Genomic DNA, 16,706 nt, shown 5'->3' with positions numbered 1-16,706 from the left:
GCACACAAGTTTAATAAGCAATTGTATTACTATATACTAGCAGTGAACTACTAGAAATTGAAAATAGTTTTAAAATACCATTTACAGGGACGTCCCTGGTGGTCCAGTGGTTAAGAATCCCCCTTACAATGCAGGGAACGTGGGTTCGATCCCTGGTTGGGGAACTAAGATCCCACATGCTGTGGGGCAACTAAGCCCAGGTGCTCTAGAGCCCACTGGCCACAACTAGAGACCCCGCGTACTAGAGAGAAGCCCGCGTGCTGCAATGAAAGATCCTGCATGCTGCAACTAAGACCCAATGCAGCCAAATAGATAAATATTTTTTTAAAAATAAAATACTATTTACAATATCATAAAGAAACATGAGATATTTAGGAATAAATCTCAGCCCACATGCTGCAGTGTGTGATGGAAAAAACATTTGAGAATCAAAAGACGCAGGGTCCTCGTTCTGCCTTGTTTTGCAGCCCAGTGGCCTTGAACCATAGAGAGAACAAGTCCTTTCTCTTCTCTGGACCTTTTTCCTAACCTGCACAATAACAGGATTGAATTAGATCCGTGATCCCTCATTTTTTCTAAAACACGTATGCTTCAGAAATTTTTTTTTTCTTTTTGCGGTACGCGGGCCCCTCACCGCTGTGGCCTCTCCCGTTGTGGAGCACAGGCTCCATACGCGCAGGCTCAGCGGCCATGGCTCACGGGCCCAGCCGCTCCGCGGCATGTGGGATCTTCCCGGACCAGGGCACGAACCCGTGTCCCCTGCATCGGCAGGGGGACTCTCAACCACTGCGCCACCAGGGAAGCCCTACTTCAGAAATTTGGATAGAAGCCATGGAACCTATCCCAGGAAAATACTCTCTCAAGGAGAAAAGTTTGTACGTAACTTGAGGAGTTCATGGATCCTGTAGAGGTCCATTCACAGACCTTCCCCAACTCCCTCATCCCCAGTTAAGAATACCTGAACCAGAAAAGCCTCTGAGATCTTTGCCAGTCCCAATGTCCTAAGTTTGTTAAGACTTTTAGAAAACTACCTGGAAGAGAATTCTTATGGAGCCTTAATCTCCTTGAACTCCCCCACACACTGACCAGTTTGATGGAGGTGGGGTTCTCCACAACCGAGTAGGTGGGAAGAGGCAACATGATGAACTGTGCAGCTGGCGCAGAGGAGCTAATCTCACTGGCATCCTGTAGGTACATGGAGAGAAGAAAGTTTTATTGAGATGGCGTGAAGAACACCCAGGACCATCCACAACACTGAAGACCAATCAAGTCCAACAACCATAGATAATGTGCTTATCCAATGGGCACATCAAAAAAATGAATGAATCTACAATTACCTCAAAATAAAAGTTTAATTAAGAACAAACAGAGACAGAGAAAACCAGTACAAGGAATGTGCTATCCTCATTTTACAGCTAAGAAAACTGAGGTTCTTAAGAGACTCAGAACTCCTAAGATCACATAAGCAGTTAGTGAAAGAACCCAATTCTTCTGACCCTGTCAAATGTTCTTAGCGACCTATTAATCTGCCTTAACCAGTGGCATGCTTCATCATCATAAACAGCACTGCAGCAACAAGTAATAAAACGGATTTACGCCTGGCACAGAATCCTCTGCAGGGCTATCTGCTCTCATCCGTCTAGGCCACAGGGGCCGCCGCATGCTGGTCCTCTTAGCCTAAACAGAACAACTACCTCTTTGAGGATGCCATCACACCCGGGGTAATAGCATGTTGGCAGCTCCCCCAGTCTCCACTTCCAGGGGACCAGGCTGTGGAATCACTGAAATCACTGTTCTTTCTCCTCAACTGGGAATGATAGAAAAGCCACTGAGGAGATACCTCCCTCTTCTTTCTCAGCTATTAGTCCCATCAACCTGGCCCTGAAGAGAACTTCCTTCTTCCTACTTACTCTGTGCCCAGCAAGACTATTTAAAAAAATTCTCCTGAACAGTTCAAGGTGCCATTGTGTTTGCTGAAACAATCTTAAGGGAACATAAAATTCTAACTAATACTAATAGCCAAACAGATCCTGGCTCTGACTCATGGACAGCCCAAATATCATCCCCATCCCTCCTGTTAACGTACCTTATCTCATGTGAAGAAAACGTTGGCTATACTGGGCAAGAGGAGTTGGTGAGAGTGCCTAAGAAACTGAAGCCTGGGGACTTGGACCAAGCCTGGGGACAAAAAGGTTCAAGAGGACTGCAGTCCAACTAGAAGTGCCACACCAGTATTCTTACTTACCACTATTTCAGAATCACACTGCATGGTGCTAGCTGCCTTTTTAACAATCCCAGGTAAAGCAAATCAACAGAACCAAAGTCACTTACCCTCATGACTGTTACCACTGACATGCTCTCCCCAAGGTGGGGGTGGGGCACAGCCAGGCTTCCAGTGGGGAGGTCTGGTGAGCCGTTCACTAAGGTCTCTTCAATTACCAGGCTTGTCTGGTAAGGTTGGTGGCTCTCCCCTACCTCCAGGGAAGCCTCATTTAGGAGCACATCCGGGCCGAGGATCTCTGAGGTGGTGATCTCCTGTACAGCACCTGGCTGGGCAAGGGCTCCCACATCCTCAGCTAAGGCCTCCACAGCCAGACATTGTTCTGCCATGCCTGCATGGCTGGGCACTGTCTCCAGGGCAGTGTTGGACACAAGGGATGGTCCTCTAGGGGACATTTGGTTCTGGGCCACACACAGCTCTAGCTGAGAGCAGCTCCGCTCCTCCTGCAGGCTGCTCTTGGGGATGATGATATAATCTGAGCGAGGGAGGATCTTGCGGAAACCTGGGATGTCCGGAACCACAGCGGTCAATGCAGAGAGTTTAGAGTTCTGAGGATGAAGAAGCCAGGTCGGGGAGACAAGCAGAGATAAATGGAGTAAGACCACATAGATATATACTTATAAGTCTTTTTTTCTTCGTTTTTTTCTGCAAAGGAACCAGAAAGACTCCATTCTCTTGACCTAAGACTTAGACAGGGTCAGCCTCTGCCAATAGCAATGTCATCTTCATCTGAATCACACTTTAGCCAATGTAACTTATTCACTCAATCACATAGGAGACAGATAACGTGGATTAGATCCCAGAAAGGGCACTGATCTTGGCATCTTAAACTGTGAACTGAAATCCCAGGTCTGGCATAGTCTTAAACAAATCCTTTCCCTTTTTTTTGGCCTTGCTGCCCCATCTGTAAAATAAGGGAGCTGAATCTGGCTAGCTATGAGTTCCTTTCCAGCTTTGATACTTTAGGATTCCAAAGTAGCTGAAGATTTAGATACCAGAATGTATAATGCTCAGTGAAACCTTTAAAAGCATCAAATACAAACCAACAGGCCATGTTGGATCTCAGGGCAGCAAGCAAGGATTCTGACATCACTGGCTTCTCCCAGACTTGCAAAGAAGAGAATGAACAGATCACAAAGCTATCGATCAATAAGAAGGCTTCATGAGAGAATGTGTATAGGGAAGTGGTTATCTGATAAGGACCTGAATATATTGGGAGGTGATGGGGAGGGAGAAGAATAAAAATATTAACAATGACCTAGGATCTTAAGGTTCAGAAAATAATTTCCTGACTTTTAAAGCAATACTACTAAGTTAGGTACTATTATTATTCCCATTTCACAAATGAGGGAACTGAAGCTCAAGGAGGGTAAACTTTCCCAAAACACATAATTAGTAAGTAGTAAAGCTGGGACTCCAGGCCAGGTCTTCTAAGGAGCAAGGAGACCAGGTACTAGAAGCACAGCCCTGCATGGCTAACTGGCACCAAGAAAAAGGTGCTTTTATTTTTTTCAATTTAAACTGAAAGTTACCCAATGAGGAAGACAGAAAAGTTCAAAATGAACAGATAAGTGAGAACTGAAATTAAACAGACCAAAAAATAATTTCAGAAGCATCATTTAAAAGGAACTAAGTCAATTACAAAAGGATCCTTAAATAACTCAAAAGCAAGAAGTCAATGAGACTACTTAGGATACAAAGAAAGCACTCAGAGATGAAAGTTAAAAGAAGCACTGAGATGAAACATGAAAGCAGACTGTCCAAATCCTTTATGGAGCCTTTACTGGAGAGATAATGAAGAAATGATATTCTCAAGTCACGCTTTGAAGCAGACAGGTCAAGAGAACAACACATGATGGCAAATACATAGGTCGGTCTGGACTTAATCAACAAATCCAAGCACAAGAAACCAGGGCAGCATGAATGACAGTCATCTTACAGACTGTAAGGAATGACACTGGAACCACGGGCCCAGCCACTTGGCAGGAGACCTGAAGGGCTGCCAAGGAGACAGCCTGCCCCAAGGTCTCTGATGGGCTCCCGAAGTATGCAGGCAGGAGGGTCCCACCTGTACACCAGGTAATCAGGGAGAGGTCAAACCGCATATAAAGCCTGTCTTGGTACATTCCAGATGCTCATTAAATGCCACCTTTTCTTATTATACGGTCACTGGACATTTAATCTACTCAAGAGTGTTATTTACTCACCAAGTCAGTATGTTCCAAGAACTCAGCTAGGTGTTTTACGTTGTCCATTTTAAACACTGTGAATAGATACTATTATCCCCATTTTACAAATGAGGAAAGCAGGACTCAAAGGTTAAGTGATTCTTCCAAGGTTACAGCTAGTTAATATCAGAGCTAGTCTATTAATGATCTTGGGGGTAGTGGTAGAGATGATGGTAGATATAAATTTACATATGGATAAGGAAAAATCATTGTAGATGATCTGCTTAAAATTTTTTTTAAAAAAGCCTTAATAAGGACCTATATTAGCGTCTGGTTTTAAAAACCATATCACTCCAGGATTAGGTAAAATTTTCTTATATCATGGGCAAAAAGTTTGTGACCTTATAATGGAGAAGCCAAAGAGAACATGTGTACCTTTCCTAGACTCCGCCTCCCCCTCTCCTCAGGGATTGTTTCCCAGACTCACAGTTTACAAACAAATCATCTAGAGGAGAAGTACAGAGTGGCATCTCCAAGACTGTAGGTAACACAAAGCTCTTCCAAGAAGGGAAATGCCAAGCCAACAAGGACAAAATAATCTAAATGACAATCAGTGGCAGATGGGCTCCACTAAGGGAAATACAACCCGTTCTGCTATAACATAGTTGATGCATTCCTGAAGAACCTTTGCTCTACATTATAAAAAAAGAAGTTAGAGACAATTGTTTCAATTGAAAAAAAAAAAGGAGTTAAGGTTAAAAGGTTTCAGCTTGCAATAACAAGGTAACTTTAACAAGGTAACTTTTCCCTGCAGGAATTTCAGTTTAAAAAAAAAAACAGCAGGGCTTCACTGGTGGTACAGTGGTTAAGAATCCACCTGCCAATGCAGGGGACACGGGCTCGAGCCCTAGTCCGGGAAGATCCCACATGCCGCAGAGCAACTAAGCCTGGGCGCCACAACTACTGAGCCTGCGCTCTAGAGCTCACGTGCCACAACTACCGAAGCCCACGTGACTAGAGCCTGTGCTCCGCAAGGAAGAGTAGCCCCCACTCGCCGCAAATAGAGAAAGCCTGCACGCAGCAACGAAGACCCAAAGCAGCCATAAATAAATTAATTAAATAAATAAATTTTTTAAAAAACAGCAGTGTTAACAGTTGTCAGTCCATTTTATTCCTGTGAACTAGAAATAACAAAATGGCTGACAGACACAAACCTAAGTGCTTCCTTGCTTATTCTTTAATCCAAGCACTCAAAGGCTCAATGTCCTCCATCAACTTCACCTTTAGCCTTCCACTTTTCCTTCTAGCACAGTTCAATACCACCAGTCACCAGGGGTAACAAAAGAATGTGGCCTTAAATAAAGCAGCTGTGTCTACCTCTAAACTTGCAAGCCTAATTGCTGATTACGTTATAACTGACAGCACAACACAAATTATACTTACACTCAGTTGATACCATGAAAATTCATGGTGTAGGAAAAATGCCTGTAGAAGCTACTCTATAAAAGAAAAATAACACTAAATACCCACAAGGACAAGTAGCTCCAAGTTTTGCTAAAATTCAGAAAAGGAACCTAAGGCTCACTGGAGATCATGTACTGCTGCAAGCAAAGAGTAAAGAGAGTGCAGGGCGAGACCGAAATGGAAACAGACAGGGAATTCCCTGGTGGTCCAGTGTTTATGACTCGGCACACTGCCATGGCCCAGGTTCAATAGCTGGTACCTGGTCAGGGAACTGAGATCCCCCAACCCACTCAGCGCAGCCCAAAAAAAAAAAAAAAAAAAAAAAAGCAGCAGCCAATATCAGACTCAAGAAAGGTGAAAATGACTCAACTCAAAGTTTTCCTAAGAAGAGAGAAGGAAACAGGAGAACAGGGGATTGGACTCCCCAAAGCCTCACCACTAAGGCAATGGAGGTATTAGCTGAAGAAGAGAAAAAAAAAAAATTACTTACAGGATCCAAACCTTCTTTCTCTAGTTTGGCTTTCTCCAAGTAGTAACTCCTCTCGGCCACACTGAGAAGCCTCCAACTCTCACTAATCTTCTTATTGATCTCAGATTGAGGGAGGTGGGGGAGCTCCTGCTGCACTTTCAGGTAGATGTCGTAATAGTACAGAAGGTAAGCAGACCTGAGGAAGCAAGGACTTAAGGTTTTCCCTCACTCAACCAGTAAATACTACCATGTTTGAGTAGTGAAAAGCTAAATACAAAACGCAGCTTTTCATTTCAAAAGCATTTCTCTAAATAGAGACTGAAGCAAAGAAACATTTAAATAACACCCCCAGAGGGTGAACAGGGGGAGGTTTCTCCCTCCAGAAACATGGAAGCAAAGGCTTGTCTGGTCTACTTTTCCATGACGACTTTTTCTGCAGGGCTTAAATCCCAACATGGGCAAAGATAGATAAAGGTGTCCCGTCATTCCACTTGCAGGAAAAGGTTAATTAGAGGACTAATTACCACTCACACCCTACTCTTCTACACAGCCTTTGGTCATCTCACTGGTCAACAGCACCTCGCCAAGGCTGAGAGAGGGAAGCAAGTAGAACTATCAAAGTGAGCCAGTGCTGGAAGCCTCAGCAAGAAGTGTGGAGTGTTCACAGTTAAGAGGGAGATTACAGCTGCAATTTGGATATTCTTTATAGATATCATTGGCGCTATTTGTAATTCCAAATTGTTACTGATGTCTTAATTAAATATTTAAATAACAATGGCATTAATAATAAATACAGTGGTTCTCTTGTAGTGAGCTTCCACCATTTGTATGTATATTTCCTGCTAAAGCCTAGAAACACGACCAAGATTTGGACAGGAATGGCAACTGCTGGCATCAATCGGCCACTTCCCACTCTCAATCACCCTCTCCCCCCAACCCCACTGCCCATCAAATGACATGGCACTCTCAGTGAAACTGCACACAGGCTAAAGTCTTCTTCAACACAGCTCTCAAAGCAGCTTCTGTTTATAAATGCCAGCTATCAAAATGTGTTGGCTAACCTGGGTTTCTTGGCCTTGTCTCCATGTATTTTATACTTTTTCTTCTTCTTGGGTGGCCCAGGGGAGGTGTAACAGTAGGCTTCCTCAATTTCCTCCATCACGACAGTTACCTCAGTACCATCATATGATGCATCCATGGCTAGAGGAAAGTCAAACATAAACAGGGTTCAAGAACCTACCCTAAAGGGGACAGCAGCCTCCTGATCCAATGATCCTTATCTCTGCCAGGGCCTTAAGACTCAGTCATTTGCCAAACTCATCAGATGGATCCTAAGAAGCACCTGGGGAACCTACTAAACATTCAGATTCCAGGGTTCCACCTCAGCCCTTCTGAATCAGAATCACTAAAGGGTGTGGCGATCCGTGTGTTTAACACGTGCGCCAGGTGAGTCCTCTAGCTAGGCAAACCTGGGATCACTAGCTTAGAGAGCCCTTTCACTTATATTCACTCAGGGGATACTCAGTAATCTTTCAACTCAAAGATTAGCCCCACATTACAAGAATTCCATATGGTAACTGGGAAATACTTGGTCAGGAGTCAGTTCTGGACACTCCCTCATGGCATCACCTTAAGCAAAATGCTTCACTGATTCACTCATTCATTCAAACGTGTTAAGTGCCAATATGCAGCAAGTTTCTTTACATTCTGCCAGTTTGTATGACTTTGGGCAGGTCCTTTAGCTGCTTTAGGTTCAATTCTCTCACACATTAAAAAGAGATGTCTCACCCACCTTACCACAGACTTATAGTGATAAGGCTTAAGGACGTAACTCCATTTGAGAATAGTGCTATACAAAAAGGGTTCATTATTAAAGATGAATCATCTCTGCCTGAGACGCTTAACGACCTGCCCAAGGCCACCACACCCAGGGACTTGAAAGGCAGATTTTTTAGTCCAAAAATCCAACTGTGAGCCTTCTTCCATTATACTACACTGCTCCCATCTCCACCCACAACCCTCTAAACCAGCACTGTTCAAAAAACTTTTTGTGATGACAGAAATGTTCTTCATCTGCGCTCCTCCAATATGGTAGCTACTTATGGCTATTGAGCACCTGAAATATGGCTTGTGTGATTGAAGAACTCAATTGATTTCATTTTATTTAATTGTGATTAGTTTAAATAACCACACATGGTTAGCAACTATGGTATTGAACAGCTCAGGTCTAAACAGTAATCTGACAGACCGACATTAACTCTCTAGCACTGGCCTAAGAAACAGAAAATCCACTAATAGCTTTTCCTAGGGAAAGGAAGGCATTAAAAAAATTCAAAGACTAGTTCAAGAAGAGTTAGTTTATTTGTAGCCACATTCTAAGTTGGAGTTTTACCCACAGACTCAATCCTTGGGTTCAAGAAGAGTTAGTTTATTTGTGGCCACACGCTAAGCTGGAGTTTTACCCACAGACTCAATCCTTGGATGGAGAAAGGCTCCCAAAAACCACTTGAATTTTATGAGAGAGAAGTAATATAGTTGCTCTGGGAAATCTGTCAGAAGATAATTTAGGATTCTGGGAAGAAGGAGCTGTGTAAGTAAATACAGAACTGATAAGTGTATTACAAGGCCCACTCACATCTCATTTAGAACTCACTCCACAAATGATGAGCTATCTGATAAGGTATAATGAGAAAAAGAGCACTGTGTGTTGAGTCAGGAGACCAGGATCCAAGTCTAAATTCTAACCATGCGATCTCAGATAAGTCTATTCCCCTCCCTAAATTTCAGTTGTTCCTCAAGTGAGACTGAAGAGGCTGAAATCAGTGGCTCCTAACTTTTTGAGAGGCAAGAATCCCCTTGAGAATGTTGTAAAGCGGGAAAAACCCTCTCCCAGAAAATGCAGACAGGTGTTTCACCTATAATTTCAAAGATATACCTGAGGCTAAGAACACATTATTCCTAAGGTTCTTTCTAGTTCTGTACCATGTCTAAATGATTTCCCTTCCCACTGAAAAACAAAACAAAAACAACAACAAAAGAACCCCACTGTATTCTGTTATAGTGCAACTCTGGAGAACATAACCCACAACTTGGCTTGGTAAGAAATAGGCGAGTGCCTTCATTGGGTAAGGGATGCTAGGGTTCAAATCAAGGCTATGTGGGGATGTGCTTTTTTTGCCTTTCATAATTGACTTCTCAGCCCTTGAGTCTTGCAGAGAAAAGCAATAACTGCAGGAGAGCTTCTGTAAAGAATGACATACAGGGTTTTAGCACCCAGAGCAAAACAAGTTAGAAAACACAGTCATTACAATCATATTGGGGTAGGGGCAAGAGGAGACTACCCTGAGTTTTGGCTTGTTTGAGTAACCCGGTTTAAGCCTGGGTCCAAGAATATTTTCAGATCCTAGGCCTCAGTACAGCAATGCAAAAAAAAAAAAAAAAAAAAAAGCACGATAATATAAAGGTTAAAACCAAGGGCTCTGGAGGGCAGAAGATCAGGGTACTAAATTTAAGTTACGCATTTTAACAGCACGCGCACAGAGCTCTATGACCTTGAGCAATCTACTTACTCTAAGCCTCAGTTTTCTCATCTGTAAAAGAGAAGTAAGGCAGTACTTGAAATTTGTGACACGCTTTCACTGTCCTATCAGATCCTCCTCGGAACCTCATCAAATGGCTTCTGACAGCTCAGCAGTGGGCCATGGTTGGCCTACGGGCCTTAGATGTCCCAAAGGTACCGAATGCGGGAGGTGGAAACTAAGGCTCACTACTCCTACTTCGTAGAAGAGGCAAGAGGGCTCAGAGAGCCGCAGCTCCCAGCTCGTGGGCGCCCAGCCGGTGCGGTGCGGCGCGGCGCTCGAAGGCGGGACTTACCCGGAGAAGCGTGCAAGCCGCGCGGCTCACATTCCCAGAGGCGCCCGGCCAGGGGGCTCGACGGGGGGGCTGGCCAGCGTACTCGCGCTCCCCGCTGTCGGAGAGAGGCGGCTCCAGTCGTGGCAGTGGCAACAAGGAAGTGGAGACGAGGGCTCGCGCGCGCATCCCGGGGGCTAGAGGAGCCCCGGCCCCGCGGCCCCGCCCGGCGACACACGGCACGGAGTCGCGACAGCCCCTCTCTCTCCCCTTCCTCGGAGTCGTGATACGGGGTTGTAGAAGGCGGCTGTGGGAGCACAGGTTCTCTCCGCAGGCTCTTCACCGACGCCTGCCGAGAGCCCCGGGGGTCAAGCCCCGGGGAGCCCGAGGAAGACAGCAGGGACACGGGCGTCGCCGCGGCACCGGTTCAGCAGCACCAGCACCAGCAGCACACCTCGGATAGCTAGGAAAACCCGTCCCGGCTGCCCTCGCGGCGCGCCGGAAGCGGCCGGCGGCGCGTGACTGCTTGCGACCCCCTGCGCAGGCGCAACAGTCCAGCCCGGGCTGAGGGGCGGGCCCCTAGAAACTGCTTAGAGGCTTAGAAAGGGGCCGCTAAGGCGGACGGACTACTTCCTGCTAGAGGTTCCGGGAGGAGGAGGAAGCTGCGGCCGCCCAAGGTGGACGCCCTCAGCCCCAGGGCATTGCCGTAGGGCGTTCAGGTAAATGGGGCGGGGCGTGAGGGGTCGAGGCCCCGCCTCGCCTGTCAAAGCCACGTCTGGCCAGGGGAGCCCGAGCACCACCCTCCCAGCACGGCGTTCAAGGCCTGACCCCAGTCCTCATCACTCTGTCCCGGCTTGTTCAGGACAGGGTTCTTAGTGCCGCATGAAGCCGTCCTGTTCACCCCAGTGATCTGCCCTCAATCCGTCTCTCCCACCGTCCCACACACAGTAATGGTAGTTAGTGATTCAAATGGAGCTGAATGACCATGTGGAAAGGCTCTGGAATCAGATAAGGATTGTATTGTCCCTTCCCGCCGATGTCACACATGGTGCCACATTCGTACAAGTCCCCTCACCCTCACTACCTTGCAAGTGCATTTCCAATCTGCCTACTTTTCTCCATGTACCACCGTCACCAGTCTTCTCCTAGTCACCGTCATCTGCCTGGACTGGGGCAATTTCTTCCCATCTCCTCTCTTTTCCCTCTACAATCTATTCTCCACAACACGCAAATTGATCTTTTTGCACTGTAAGCCTGATTAGGTCACTCTCTGCTTAAGACCCTCCAGTGTCCTCTTGTTTACTTAGAATAAAATTCAAACTCATCTCGACCTACAAGACTTTGGTTTGGCTCTTGATTCATTCTCTTTCCACATCTCTTCTCAGTACTGGTTGTTCCCAGAACAAGCTATATAGCACTCTGTAGTGTGTAGAATGCTAGCTTTGTGCTGAGCCTCCTTGGGATTGAATCCCGGTCCTACCACATGTAAGCGATATTAAGCATGGAAAGTAACAAATTATGATTACAAAGGACCAATAATTGGTTCTCATTTCAGTAAATGGCATCACCATCCACTCAGTTGCTCAGTGCTCAAGCCAGAAATCTGGGAATTATCCTTGACTCCTCTTGCACCTCACATCCAGTCCATCAGCAAGATCCGCAAAAACATAGTCCCAAACTGACTACTTCTTACCATCTTCACTATTACTCTATCCAAGCCACCATTATCTCACATCTGGACTCTGGCAACAGCCTCCTAACTAGTCTCTCTTTTTCTCTGGCACCCTTCCATTCCATTCTTCACACAGCAATCATCTTTCTCCTTGCTTAAAATCCTTCAGGAGCTTCTTGTTGCACTCAAATTAACGTATCCCAACTATATATGGCCTACTAGGCTAGCCTGCATTTACCTTTAGATTTAGGGCCACCTCTTAGGAAAATGGACTTTACCTATTAGGTTCTCCACCTTGCAACCAAAAGACTCTTTCTAAAGGGCAAATCTGATCATGTCGTTCCCAAAACAAAAAACAAAACTCCAAAGGCATCTTATTGTCCCAAGATCCTTGTTCTCTTCTCCAAAGACTTTTTTTTCCTGATCATGTCTTTTTATTTTCTATAGTACTTCATTGCCTTTACACATATTTCCTTCTATCTCATGAATTCCTATTTGTTTATACTTTAAGTCCCAACATCAATATTTTTTCCTCTTTGAAGTACGCTGCCCATCTGTGTCCCACCCAGTTGATCATCCCACTTCTGTCTTCTCATCCACAGTACTCTGTAACCTCTGTTATAGCACTCCATACTCTAGTTTTGTCTTCCCTGGTAAGCTCCTCAATGGTAGGCACTATGCTGCATTCATCTCTGTATGGCTGGCATCAAGCACAGTGCTTAGCACACAGAGGATGCCATGAATGGATAGACAGGTGGGTGGGGGTAGTGACAAAAGTCAGTCCTTAAAAAGGGGCAGTCACAGCCTGAAGCACAGCAGCTTCTCTTGTTCTTTGAGGACTCTCATGATAAAAGGTTTAAGCAGGCAGTTACCAAAACTGCTACTGTTGGATCACATTTATTTCCTTCATAGCACATTATCACACTCTGTAATTAACTAATTTATCTGTTCACTTATTATCTCCCTACATCACATTGTATTATTTCATAAGGGCAGGGACCTTGACTATGTTGTCCTTCACTGTGTCCTTACCACTTGGCACCTGTAAATATTTATTAAATGAATGTGTGGCTATGAGAAACATCTTCCGGCAGTGAAAAATCCTTCCAAGCCAAGCAGCGATAGAGCTATGAAGATCTCACTGTGGTGGAATTTCAAGCAGGACTATGGAGTTGCAGAAAAAGCAATGATCTGAGTCAAGAAATCTGAGCTGTATGAACCTGGGTAGGCCCCTTCCCTGGGCCTCAGTTTCTATATCTTTAAAATGAGCCAGATAATAATTCCTTGAATTTATACAATGCATTGCTATTTGAAAAGCTCTTTTACCATCTGTTAATTTGCAAAGCTCTTTTACCATCTGTTCAATATAGTCTCACAATAGACAGACCAGACATTGTTATTATTTTTACAAAGGCTCAGAAAGTTTAAATAAATCTAGACTATATCTCTTTTATTTCAAACATTCTGAGTCTGTATAAATAACCTCTACAAAAAGTCAGTAGCATGATCCTATCTTCTCTTGACTTTGGCCTTATATTATCATTTTTCTAATACAATTTTTTAAAATCTGAACCCATCTTTTAGGGGAATCCATTATCTTTGGTTCCTGATAGGCACTCCATTTTGTCTTCTCAGTTTTCCTTACTTGTGGCAAAACAAGCCAAGAGGAGGAACAGACACAGCCCTGGTAGTTGTGGTCCAGCCCTCATTCTACAGATATGGCAAACAAGGGGAACAAGAAACGTCGGCAGTTCTCCCTAGAGGAGAAAATGAAAGTTGTGGAAGCTGTGGACTCAGGCAAGAGGAAAGGCGATGTGGCAAAAGAATTCGGTATCACTCCTTCTACTTTGTCTACATTCTTAAAGGATCGTGCCAAATTTGAAGAAAAGGTGCGGGAGGCATCTGTGGGACCCCAGAGGAAAAGGATGAGGAATGCTCTTTATGACGACATTGATAAGGCTGTTTTTGCTTGGTTTCAAGAAATCCATGCCAAAAACATTCTCGTGACTGGTTCTGTCATTCGGAAAAAAGCACTAAACTTGGCCAACATGCTTGGCTATGACAATTTTCAAGCAAGTGTGGGCTGGCTGAACAGATTTCGGGATCGCCATGGAATTGCTTTGAAAGCAGTCTGTAGAGAGGATAGTGACAGATTAATGAATGGTCTAGGAATAGATAAGGTTAATGAGTGGCATGCAGGGGAAATTATAAAACTAATTGCTGACTACAGCCCAGATGATATCTTTAATGCTGATGAGACAGGAGTGTTTTTCCAGTTGCTTCCCCAGCACACACTTGCTGCTAAAGGGGACCATTGTAGAGGGGGCAAGAAAGCAAGGCAGCGGTTGACAGCACTCTTTTGTTGCAATGCTTCAGGGACTGAAAAAATGAGACCATTGATTGTTGGTAGATCAGCCAACCCACGCTGCCTCAAGAATGTCCATTCCCTCCCTTGTGACTACCGAGCCAACCAGCAGGCATGGATGACACAGGATCTGTTTAATGAGTGGCTGATGCAAGTGGACGCCAGAATGAAGCAGGCAGAACGCCGGATCCTCCTGCTGATTGACAACTGCTCCGCTCACAACATGCTTCCACGCTTGGAAAGGATTCAGGTGGGGTATCTGCCCTCAAAGTGTACTGCCATCTTGCAGCCACTGAATCTTGGCATAATTCATACCACAAAAGTGCTGTACAGGAGCCACCTGCTAAAACAGATCCTCCTCAAGCTGAACAGCAGTGAAGATCAAGAAAAAGTGGACATCAAGCAGGCCATTGACATGATTGCTGTGGCATGGTGGTCAGTCAAGGAGTCCACAGTGGTGAAATGCTGGCAGAAGGCAGGCATCATCCCTGTGGAATTGATAGATTCTGACGTAGAAGCAGCAGCCAGTGAACCAGATATTGCCATTGAAAAGTTGTGGCACTCAGTGGCTATTGCCACCTGTGTCCCAGATGAAATAAATTTCCAGGACTTTGTCACTGCAGATGATGACCTCATCATCTCTCAGGAGCTGCTGGATACAGAGGTCATCCAGGACACGGTGGCTGGTGAAAGTACTGATGAAGCTGGAAGTGAAGATGAGGGGGAGGCATCTCTACCACAGCAGCCAAAAGTCACCATCACAGAGGCCATCTCAAGTGCACAGAAACTTAGACGGTTCCTTTCCACTTGTGTAGGTGTTCCTGATGCCATTTTTGGACAGCTAAATGGCATAGATGAATATTTAATGAGAAGAGTGACACAAACTCTTGTTGATTCCAAAATTACACAGTTCCTCTAAACAAAATAATGTAGAAATTAACTGCCTCTTTTAATTTAGAAGATGTAGTTTACAAGAATATTTATTTAGCTAGGATATTGAACTTAAATTTTAAGCAATATTTTTGTGACAACATTCCAGTTTTCTGAAATAATCAGGAAACTTTCTTGAATGGAATTTGGGGCCCAAGACTTTTCATTTCTAACAAGTTCCCAGGTGATGCCAATGCTGATGTGGTCCAAGGTCCATGCTTAAGAACCACTGGTCCATCTGGATTCTAGCACTTCTCTCTTTAGCTGTCCATCTGAATACTCCCAATCACTAACTGTCAAAAAAAAAAAAAGTATCAGCTGTTCTTACTCCAGAACTGTTAACTCCTTCCTGCTGATTTGGTAACTCCAGAACCTTCTTAGCTATTCTCTTGAATGCCCCACCAAGTATTCAGTAGAGGTGCATCTGTCTGTGCCAAAAGACTTAACAAAAGCCATCTAGCCTATCAAAGCATCTTTTTTTTTAAAGTAATTTATTTATTTATTTATTTTTGGCTATGGTGGGTCTTCATTTCTGTGCGAGGGCTTTCTCTAGTTGTGGCAAGTGGGGGCCACTCTTCATCGCAGTGCGCGGGCCTCTCTTGTTGCAGAGCACAGGCTCCAGACGCGCAAGCTCAGTAATTGTGGCTCACGGGCCTAGCTGCTCCGCGGCATGTGGGATCTTCCCAGACCAGGGCTCGAACCTGTGTCCCCCCATTGGCAGGCAGATTCTCAACCACTGCACCACCAGGGAAGCCCCTCAAAGCATCTTTTAATACTTCAGGATTATTATTAGTATGATGCTGGGGTACAGGGAAATAAAGTGCCTGAAAGAGGAGACATGATACAATCTGGAAGATGTGGTAAAATATCAGAGAATGCTGTTAATCACAATCATGGGACAGAACGTACATCCCAGTGTACCTCTCAAATCCAGACAAGGTGAGAGGAACATTTGTGAGAGAGATGACATGTGTGAGAGTGTTTGGATTATTTGGATAATCCACAGTGGTCCTCTCCACACCTGTGGATAATCCAGCCTCATGTCATTAATGTTAGGGCACACTATGTTTCCCTTCACTAAAATCACTTCATAAATCACCCTTATTCCTTTGTGTTTGTTCTTCAGAGAAGTCTGCTAGAGCAGAGTTGATTTAAGTTATTTAAAGCTGTATAAATTTATCATCAAATTTATCTTAAAGTTTTTTTCCTATAAAAAAGGCATTCTTGGACTTCCCTAGTGGCGCAGTGGTTAAGAATCTGCATGCCAATGCAGAGGACACAGGTTCGAGCCCTGGTCCAGGAAGATCCCACATGCCATGGAGCAACTAAGCCCGTGAGCCACAACTACTGAGCCCATGTGCCACAACTACTGAAGCCTGTGCGCCTAGAGCCTGTGCTCCGCAACAAGAGAAGCCACTGTAATGAGAAGCCTGCGCACCACAACAAAGAGTAGCCCCAGCTCACCATAACTAGAGAATGCCCCCATGGGCAGCAATGAAGACCCAACG

At 44.8% G+C, this 16,706-nt stretch overlaps 2 protein-coding genes across 9 annotated transcripts in view; one reads left to right on the top strand and one right to left on the bottom strand.

The window, feature by feature from the left end:
• The window catches only part of HMGXB3 (HMG-box containing 3), a 61,397-nt gene extending 50,642 nt beyond the window's left edge, over window positions 1–10,755 (bottom strand). For 4 of the 8 annotated variants that reach the window (XM_060093624.1, XM_060093625.1, XM_060093621.1 and 1 more), the window contains exons 1-5: window positions 10,256–10,754; window positions 7,444–7,582; window positions 6,404–6,578; window positions 2,332–2,829; window positions 1,087–1,185 (exon numbers count right to left, since the gene is read on the bottom strand). In XM_060093624.1, the coding sequence (XP_059949607.1) occupies window positions 1,087–1,185; window positions 2,332–2,829; window positions 6,404–6,578; window positions 7,444–7,580 (909 nt within the window). In that variant the 5' untranslated portion in view covers window positions 7,581–7,582; window positions 10,256–10,754. Of the gene's footprint in view, window positions 1–1,086; window positions 1,186–2,331; window positions 2,830–6,403; window positions 6,579–7,443; window positions 7,583–10,255 lie in introns of all 8 variants that reach the window. The other 4 variants (XM_060093619.1, XM_060093620.1, XM_060093623.1 and 1 more) reach the window with 2 other exon arrangements.
• Window positions 10,756–10,870: 115 nt separating this feature from the next.
• Window positions 10,871–15,654, top strand: TIGD6 (tigger transposable element derived 6). Its single transcript, XM_060093632.1, has 2 exons — window positions 10,871–10,950; window positions 13,539–15,654. Exon 2 carries the CDS (start codon window positions 13,622–13,624, stop codon window positions 15,185–15,187), a length of 1,566 nt encoding a protein of 521 aa, XP_059949615.1. The 5' UTR covers window positions 10,871–10,950; window positions 13,539–13,621; the 3' UTR covers window positions 15,188–15,654.
• Window positions 15,655–16,706: the final 1,052 nt, after the last annotated feature.

The sequence above is a fragment of the Mesoplodon densirostris genome, chromosome 3, assembly GCF_025265405.1.
Source record: "Mesoplodon densirostris isolate mMesDen1 chromosome 3, mMesDen1 primary haplotype, whole genome shotgun sequence".
NCBI classification, from domain to species: domain Eukaryota; kingdom Metazoa; phylum Chordata; class Mammalia; order Artiodactyla; family Ziphiidae; genus Mesoplodon; species Mesoplodon densirostris.
Note: the sequence above shows the minus strand (reverse complement) of the source record. Positions and strands in the feature narration are given on the sequence as shown.

What these genes read in the sequence shown, in the direction of transcription:
- TIGD6 (XM_060093632.1), top strand. Translation starts at nt 13,622, where the DNA reads ATGGCAAACAAGGGGAACAAGAAACGTCGGCAGTTCTCCCTAGAGGAG.